General features: G+C 59.5%; 1 protein-coding gene across 1 annotated transcript in view; it reads right to left on the bottom strand.

Moving 5' to 3' along the window:
- Positions 1-7,576: 7,576 nt before the first annotated feature.
- FAM240C (family with sequence similarity 240 member C) overlaps positions 7,577-9,369 on the bottom strand; it is a 7,120-nt gene continuing 5,327 nt past the window's right edge. Inside the window, exon 3 of the mRNA XM_077758566.1 lies at positions 7,577-7,753. Coding sequence (XP_077614692.1) covers positions 7,624-7,753 — 130 coding nt within the window. The 3' untranslated portion in view covers positions 7,577-7,623. The remainder of the gene's footprint in view (positions 7,754-9,369) is intronic.

Genomic DNA, 9,369 nt, shown 5'->3' with positions numbered 1-9,369 from the left:
ATAGCGGGAAAAGTTCCGCTTGTACCAGGCCTGGGGATGCCAGAGCCTGGGGTCGCCAGGTGGTGCCCTCAGCCCACGTCCCGCATTTTTGGCAAAGGTGGGCTGGATGACCTGCAGACCTGTCCCACAGCCGTCACTTGCTCTGAAACCTCCATGTCACCATGCTGTATGAGGCGGCCTGGTGCCCTGTTGTGGCAGGAGGCAGATGACACATTCCAGGTCTGCCCTCCCCAGGCTGCCCCCGATGGAAGGACAGGTCTGTCCCTCCAGGGCAAGATGACTCAGGTTAGAAGGCAGCTGTCATTCTGGAGAGGGCCAGGGCCCGGGGCACCCCGTGGCTGGGGGCCTGGCCACCTCTGGGCTCCCCTTAGGGTCTGGGAGGCACTGGACACTGACTGTGAGCCTCAGATCAAAATGGCTGGAAGTCCCCCCACCTACCTTGGCTCTGCACTTCCTGGGTCCCCAGGCCTCTGTCCTCTGATGCCTGGGCACTCCTCCCCCACCCCCCTTGCTGCTGCCCACAGGAAGCTTGCTGTATCCACTAATTTTCAGTTAGGTTTTGACAGGAGCCTGGTCCCAAGGCACAACCTTAGCCTAATCAAGAGAAGGTGTTTCATTTTCCTTCGGTGAAATAGCTCTTTAATACAGAGAGAGGCCACACTGCGCATCTAGCCACGGCTGCTGACGTCCCTGGCTCCCTTCCTGTGACCCTAGTTCTGAGCTCCCAGCGGGTGCTCCACCGTCACTGGCTCTGTGACCTGACACATGGGTAGTGGCATCTCCATGTGGCTTTAATTCGCATCTCCTAATGACTCATGATGGCGAACGTCCTTTCAAACAGGCTTCTCGGCCATTTGTGTACCTTCTGTTTTGAAATGTCTTTAGACGCGGGAAGTGTGCCTCTACTCTCGACAGTTACGTGGTTTCTGCAACAGTCAGGGCGCAGTGTTCTGTAAAGGTTCCTCGTGTCCACTGGGCTAACGGTGCTTCTAGGTCCTTTCTGATTCTGCTGCATTCCTGCCCGTCGCTGAGCAGAGTGACATTGAGCATGGCCCTTCAGGTCTGCCTGTTTTCCTTTTATATTTCAAAGCTCTGGCATCAGGTTCATAAGTGTTTAGATTTTTTATGTCTTTCTGGCAGACTGATTTTTCTGTTGTGACACAACAGGCCCCATTTGCTGTGGGGATGCCTTGTGGTCTGACGCGGGCTCTGCTCGGCGGCTCCCTGATGCTGGCCGAGCAGGGCGCACCTCTGTCCTGCAAACATGGGGCCTGTGTCCCCATGTTTTCAAGTGGAGCCAGGTCCTGGCCCGTGTCTCTGGCTGATGACCTCCATCTTCTCTGTTTCTCCCTTTGTGTTGTGTGTACTTTTCCGTACAGTTGGCTCTAAATCCCCTTCTTGCTTGTTTTTTACCTGTCTTATCTTGGCATTTATTTTGTATCTGTCCTGCTTTTTGTTCCTTGGCTCCTCTGTTCCTGCCTTTTTTCGGTAGAAAATTTTAGTACTTCATTTTTTAAAAAATGCTTATTTATTTATTGAGAGAGAGAGAGAGAGAGAGAGGGCACCAGCGAGCGGGGGAGGCACACAGAGGTGTGAGAGAGAATCGCAAGCAGATTCTGTGCTGTCAGCACAGAGCCTGACTCAGGGTTCGATCTCATGACCCTGGGACTATGACCTGAGCTGAAATCAAGAGTCAGCCGCTCCACCGCCAGAACCACCCAGGTGCCCCTAGTATTTCACATTTATTTAATTCCTCTGCTGGCCTCTTAGTTATGCCTCTTTGTGCGATGTTTTCAGTAGTTGGATTATGACCTGCGTCCGTGGTGTACCACAGTCTCTGCCACTGGGCGGGTGGGAGATCCCAGCGGGAGCATGGAACCTACACTCTTCTTGACGGTGAGCTCCCTTCCCACACACTTGAACCGTAATCATACACTTTCTGCTTTAAGAGTACGTGCCACAGGCTGGGTGCTCTGGGAGCCGCTGCTGGGAAAGGGTTGTGGCCACAGATCTGTCACTGGAGCCAGGAGCTGAGAACTGCGGGGCAGAGGCCATGGACGGGGTACTCGGCACTGCCAGGGTGCCGTCCCCAGGGCCCAGACTTCTTCACCCTCCCTTCCTTCTTCTCCCTACCTCTCCCCCCTTCCCCTCTCCCCCTCCTTCCTCCCTCTCCCTCCCTTCTCCTTCCTCCCTCTCCCTCCCGTCTCTCTCCCTTTCCTCTCTCCCTCCTCTTCCTTTCTCTCTCTCCCTCCCCTCTCCTTCTTTTCTCCCTCCCTCTCCATCCCCTCTCCCCCTCCCCTCTCCTGTCCCTCTCCCTCCCTCCTTTTTTCCCTCTCCCCCTCCTCCCTCCCTCTCCCTCCCTTCTCCTTTTCCTCTTCCTCCCCTGTCCCCTCTCCCTCCTCTCCCCCATCCTCTCCCTCCCCTCTCCCTCCTTCTCCCCCTCCCTTTTCCCCCATCTCTGTCCCCCTCCCTCTCTCCCCCTCCCTCTGGGGGTAAACCAGGGATGTTCCTGTAGGTGGTATGAGGCTTTGCCCCTCTCTTCTTGCTCATCTGCCTCTATCCTGCTCTGGAGCCCCACCGGTGTGTCTTCATTTCCAACACTGAGCTCTTCCTGACTCTTCTGGGCTCTCAGCGCTGAGGTTGCCCAGTCCTCCTGGCAGGGGGCGGGGCTGCCCCTGGCTCCCGTTCCTTTCTCCAGCTCCAGTGTGCTCACTTCTGCCTCTGCCACTTCCCTCCTCTCTGCTCTGCTCTTTTGCACCCCGTGTTGAGTGAGATGTCATCTATAATGGGCCCCACAGGGCAGGTGCGTGAGACCAGGGAGGAGGGAATGACTTCCTTGGGGAGGGTGTTGCCCGGCAGGTAAGGGCCTGGCCCCACACCCTTTGGGCCCATCCTGAGTCCTTTAGCTCCACTGTGGTCTTTCCTCCTGGGCACATTTCTTATCCCTGAGGCCTGGCCTTCTGGGTTCTCCCCAGATTGTGACCCCCGGGAAGACCCCCGTTTGGACAGGGCAGGGACACGGCACCTCTGTTCTCTCATCTCTGGAGGCTTGTCCCGCACAGGAAGGCCTCAGACAGGAAGACTCAGGGGCCCCAGGCTCTTCCTGTGGGTCCTGCTTCCCTGCGGGCCCCACTTCCTAGGCAGGCGAGGCCACCTGGGCAGAAGGCTGGCCCCTGTGGCTTGTGGCCTACAGTCTGCTTCTGCCTGCCACCCAGCGCCTGCAACAAACGCTCTCTTTGCCAGATTTTCTACCTGTTTGTGGTGAGAGGGCAAGTATGTTCGTGGTCACTTGCAACGGCCAGAGCGGAGGCTCTGACCTCCTAGCATCTCAAGGGCATAGGGCGGCTCAAGTGCAGGACAGGACAGCCAGCAGCAGGGCACCGGCAGCAAATCCGCACCCGGAGCTGCTGTAGACCAGGGCGCAGTGCAAGTCAGCCCCTCTGAGAGCGCGAGGTGTTTCCGCGGAGCCAAATCACCACCCAGGACAGAGCTCACCACCGGGGCTGGCAGCGCAGTCACCCTCAGTGCACTCCCCCACCGCCGTGGCTTGGGGGGACCTGGGTCAGCTCCAGGGCCTTTCCCAGCGACAGCTGGCTTTCTTGGGCAAAATTCTGAGCGTGTGTGTCTCAGCCGCGAGGGGCGGCGGCAGCACGCGTGCTCACGGACATCCTGAGGGGTCGGGACACACGTCCTGGGGAGGACGTCGGGGCAGAGCTGCGGGCTGTGCGGGAACGCTGCTGGGTTCACACGGGCTCATCCTCCATGAACAGCCCTTGGAGGTGTGGGATCTGCGCCCTGCGGATGAAGAAACTGAGCCTTCCCCGGGTGGATGTTGAAGAGCCGTGTCTGCCAGCGGCCGCGGCTCTGAATATTCCGGAGGGTCCGGACATGGGTTGTCTGCCCACGGTTTGGGCCACTTGGTGTGCTGACTTCTCACCCCACGGACCTGGTCGCACACGGGAGGTGCGTTCACACTCCGCGGGCTCTGGGGCACCTGTTCCTGGAGAACGCGCCCAGCGGTCGGGTGCCCACAGCTACAGTGAGCTTCACCCTTGACCTCGTGGGCACCCGCTGAAGTTCAGGCTCCTGGCCTTGACCTTCCACACTGTCTTGCCCTGGTCTGAGCATGAGCAGAGCAGAGGAGCTGAGCCAAGGAAGCCCCCTCCTGGGAGCGGAGCTGCGGGCGGGCGGGGGGCAGAGGAGGGGCCTGCAGGGGCTGGGGCTGGGGGACAGAGAACGGGGCTACGCAGGGGCGACCAGAGGATCCGGTGAACTCATAACTAATTGGCCTGGGTCTTGTTTTTCAGGTGGCAAAGGAACACTGACTGGTAGGTTTGTAGGGAAGAAACCAAGGTTCCTCGTGGCTGTGTGGAGGAGGGGGTGAGCGGGGGTCACCGCAGAGGACAGTGGAAAGCGGACTTCCCTCCGCACACAAGAATACTTGGTTTTGTTTATGGATTTCCTGAATGTGCTCCTGATTCTGTTACCCCTGAGTTGTGAGCCACGGCAGCCATGGCAGCCACGGGGAACAGATGGCCCTCGCTGGGGGCCAATCCGGCAGGCATTGCCGGGCATCTTCCAGAGAGACCAGACAGAAGGACGTGGGGGCCTGGAACCAGCTGGGGCGGCCCCTCTTCCTGTCCCCACGGCCTCTGGGGGGCACTTGGAGTTAGGCCTGTGGGGTGCACCTGAAGGAGGGCACGTGGAGGGGGCATGGTGCCCCGTGTCTAAGTGAGCGGCCCTGGAGCAGGTGTGTGTGCCGTGGACCTGGGTCCAGACCCGGAATGAGGAGGCCCCCAGACTGCCCTCCCCCGTCCCCCTCCCTGCAGCTGCGTCCTGGGGCTCAGGCAGTTGAGTGTCTGACTCTTGATTTTGGCTCAGGTCATGATCTCATGGTCGTGGGGTTGAGCCCCGTGTCGGGCTCTGCTGGCAGCGTGGAGTGTGCTTGGGATTATCTCTCCCTCTCTCCCTCTCCCTGACATCCGCACTTTCTCTTCTCCATATAAATAAGTAAACATTAAAAACATAAAATAAAATCAAGGTGTCAGAAGGGCTGGTGCCTCCCGGTTGCCCCAGGGAGAAGCCACATCTTCCTTGTCCAGATCCTGGCGGCCGGGGCACCTCCAGCCTCTGGCCCTGGCCCCCTGCCTCCCTCCCTTCCCAGCGCCATTGGCATGTCATTGGCGAGTAACACCCTGTGAAGTTGAGGTGTCCGTGATGAGCTGATGCACATGTGTGATGTGATGCAGTTACCACAGGAGGGTCAGCTAACCCTCCGTTCCCTCCTGTCGTGAGTCCTCATGGGCTGGTGGGCAACCGAGCAGGCAGAGGAGGGGGAATGAACACAGGGACAGCAGGGTTGGTGGCTGGTGTGGGGACAGTGATACCTGAGTGTGAAGCCCGAGGACCTGCTCCCCTCCTCCAGCCTGAGCAGAAAAACCCACATGTCTGCTCAGCCACCTCTGAGTGGGACCTGTTCCCTACGGTGGCAGGTGTGCATGCTGGGCTGATGCGGGGGTCCGATGGGGGCAGGGCCTCTCCTGGCCACTGGGCCAGCTGCAGAGGACGGTGGGTGTGGACCTTGCATTTCATTTTAAAACATTTTCTGTTTTATGTAACTTCACTGAACTCAGAGCTCAGCCGGGGTGCGGGGACAATTGTGAATGCCGGGAGACACCACCCAGAACAGGGTATAGGGCATCTGTCCCCGCAACCAGTTCCCCACCCAGAGGCAGAGTGGCCGACTGGGGGGCCACAGGGTGGGTGACTCTGCTTCTATCTCTCCACACCCAAGCTCACCCCACCTGTGCTGAGCCCCTGGGGGGCTGCTCACCTTCCTCCCCTCCACCTGTCCTGAGCCCCTGAGAGGCCCTTGGGGCTGGGGGCTGCTCACCTCCCCCCATGCCTCCCGCCTAAGAACCCAGTTCAGCTTTGCCTGGGGTGGATTAGGGGTGGAGAGAGAAAGATCGGCTGGTCAACGACCTGGTGTTCATCGGCTTCTGTGTTAATGGGCAGGGTAACAGGCTCATGACAGATAGCGAGGAGGGTGTGGCTGTTCTGGGAGATTCCGCACAGCCTCACAGTAAGGGCTGCTGTGTGAACAGGCGTTTGCACCCCACAGCGGTCTAATTGGAGACGTCAGCTTGGTGTTGACAGCAGTAGCTCTAAGCCTGTCGTCAGACAGAGCTTCCCCAGCAGCCTGGGCTCCCTGAGTGTCAGCGAACGGCTTCTTTCAGGAGCTGTTTTGGGTCTTAACAGCCACGCTCCCCAGTGTGTTATCAGTGGGATCTCCGAGTCACGAGTGGTGACAGGCGATCTGGGGACAACCGGAGGGACATGGGCTGGTATCGTCAGGGACACTCGTTGAGTTCTCTCCACTTGTTCATTTGGCCAGACAGACAGCCCTGCCCTGTGGCAGGTTCTGGGCCTTTCTTCCTGGACGTTCATGCTCGCCTGTCCTGTCCGTGCTCGGCCCCCAGTGTCACTTAGCTGTAGGCAGCAGCGTTTTCTCTGGAGGGGCCTGCTCATCCTGTCTCCCTGCCAACTTGATCAGAGGGTCAAATGAGACAAAACCCCAACCCTGTAAGCACTACATCTGGAGAGGTGACACAGGCTAGATCCCGTCCCCCAGGCCCCGTGTCACTCAGGATGAAGCGCAGTGGGGACAGCAGGGCAGACACAGTGAGAACCGGGCAGGGGGCTTGGGCTCCCACATCGGGACAGGAGCCATGCCGTCGGGGGATGGGGGCCAAGTCCTCCAGTGGCCTGGCCCCCACGGTGTGCTCGGCACTGTTGCCCACCCAGGGCAGTCCCGGCCACGGCTTTGGTGCCAAAGGGACAGGCCAAGTGCAGCCAGGCACTGAACCCCGACCCTAATGGCCTTTGTGACTTTGGAAATACAGGCCTTTCCTTTTTTAAAAAATTTAAAAAATTATTTGAGAGAGAGAGAGCAAGGGAGAGTGGCAAAGGGGGGGAGGGAGGGAGGGAGAGAGAGAGAGAGAGAGAGAGAGAATCCTACCCAGAATCCACGTTCAACTTGGAGCCCAATGTGGAGCTCGATCCCACGACCCTGGGGTCATGATCTGAGCTGAAATCAAGAGTCAGATGCTCAACCCACTGAGCCACCCAGGCGCCCTTAATACACACTTTCGAATCCTGAACTTTCCTACTACAGAAATAAAGGTGTTTAGTCTCCTGAGATGTTGTGGGTACTGAATGAAGTATTTAAGGGACTTCTGCACAGACACAGTGCTTCACCCAGCATCACATGAGGCAGTGTCCTGGGGTTGAGTTTACGGGCGTTTTTTGATCAAAGGCAAGATAGAGCCAAGTTCCAGGCTGCGGGTGGGAGGCTGGAGCCCGGGTCCGGTGCCTGTGGCTGGTTGGGGGTTAATAACCCCGCGGGAAGCTTCCTCTGTCGTGTGAATGTTAAAGACGTGGAGAGAATTTTGCACAGAGCATGTCATCTGATCAGCTTAGGCTTTATTGGGTAACTGCCACGCTCCAGGGGCAAAGCTGTGATGGACCCACGGCCGCAAGAGCGGGGGGATGAGCCATGACCTGGGTCCCAGCGGTTCTGGGGGGCAGCTGTGCTCAGGTTCCTGGCCGGACGGGTCCGTAGCCTCAGGCAGCTGCTGTATCTCCCGCGTGGAAGGACTCGGGGCCCCGCAGGCACGGCCGCATGGCTGCCTCGGGGAGGCTCTGCAGCACCTTGTTCCTGCCCTCCAGCATTCGAGCCCACTCGCTGCGGAGCCTAGGAGAGTGATAATTTCAGCCTGTGAGTCAACCTGTCGGCGGGGCAGTAGCCAGGCCTCTGTCGGCACCTCCGCACATGTTCCCGTGCGGCCGTCTCCTTCCGGGCTGCCAGCAGCTGTGACCTTGTGGGTCCCAGAGAGTCCTGCCACCTCGAGGCTCAGCCGGTCCCACTGGGAGCCATGGCCCAACACGGAGTGGCTCACTCAGGTCCTCAGCCTGGAGAGAGAAAGCGTCTGCCCAGAAAGCCACTTCTAGAAACTTCTGAGGCCTGGAAAGGCTGAGCCATGTCCTGAACTCCTCCTTTGCCAGTGGGCTTGGTTCGATGTGCTCATGGGGACCGGACAGAGTCCCCATGGTTGGCCGGGGCCCCCTCACCGGTGCCCTTGAACGAGCCCTTGCCGGGGTGCTCCCAAGTGCCTGCCCAGCCCGCCTGCCCGGCTGGTGGTGCCCTGCCGTGACCACAGCATGACACACGGGGGGACCGGGGGCAGACCCAGACCTGGACCTCTGCACCGGCAGATGCCTGTTTGGAGGACTTGGTGTGGGCTGGGCGCCCAGCTACCCAGCACACGGGCCGTGGGGCGAGCTGGCGAGAGTCATGCTCAGAGGCAGTTCCAGTGCCCGGGACAGGCATGTGGGAGGTACCTCCAGGCCCCTGGCTGTTAGGCCTGCCTCATGTGCAGGCCATGCTCCTGCCCCTTCCCCAGCGCGCAGAGCTCCCTGGAGCCCGTGTGACGGCTGTGGGGTGCTGTCGGAGTTGGTGCTGTTCAGCAGACAGGGCACCATCTTTCTGGCCAGGTCCGCGGCCTAACAACCAGCCATGTATCCTGCCCAGAATGTCACACTCCGCAGTCCATCCTTGAGCAGCCCAGACCCTCGGTAACCAACCCAGCCACTGCCAACCATACTCTCACTGTCTGACCCGGAGCCCATTCCTGGGGCCTGCATCTGTGGTCAGAAGACCCAGAAGTTTCCAGGGCCCAAAGGTACACGTAGGACAAGGCTGAGGCCGTGGAGCCCCCAGGAGGGAGCCGAGGGCTGGCAGGAGGTGTTAGTGGGAGGTCCCTTCTTCCCGTATCTGGGCTGTGTGTGAGGTGGGGGCTGTACCACCACCCCTGTACTGGGCCTGTTGGGGACACGTGTCCTGGTTGCTGGGTGAGGTGCCCCGGGTGACGGCAGCAAGGCCTCCGGCAAGGTCAGGACCAGGCCTGGCCCCACCACCCCTCAGGAACCCTCCTTTCCAGCTGGGCGCCCAGGGCAGCAGCTGCTGGTGCTGTCTGAGGGTGAAAGCTGTGGCTGCCTCGGAGCATCTGGCCATCTGAGCCCTTGACTTGGTGCGAGTTGTGTGCTAACCTGCCCTCTTAGCTGCCCCTGAGAACAGGCTCCCCCGAGTCTGCTCAGGGTTGCCTAGGAGACCCTCTTCAGCACCTACAGGCCCCTTGCTTCCGTCTCGGGGAAGAGAGGGGGCTTTGGGTATGCAGATATGTGGGAAGGAGTGTGATGACTTATCCTGTGCTCTGTGGGAACAGTTGTCAGAAAATCAGTGAGCCAGACAAGACTTCTTTGACAACTTCTAACAAGACCTCCTTCTGGTCTGGGGGGGCTGGGGGATGG

The sequence above is a fragment of the Crocuta crocuta genome, unplaced genomic scaffold (assembly GCF_008692635.1).
Source record: "Crocuta crocuta isolate KB4526 unplaced genomic scaffold, BGI_CrCroc_1.0 scaffold290, whole genome shotgun sequence".
NCBI lineage: Eukaryota > Metazoa > Chordata > Mammalia > Carnivora > Hyaenidae > Crocuta > Crocuta crocuta.
Note: the sequence above shows the minus strand (reverse complement) of the source record. Positions and strands in the feature narration are given on the sequence as shown.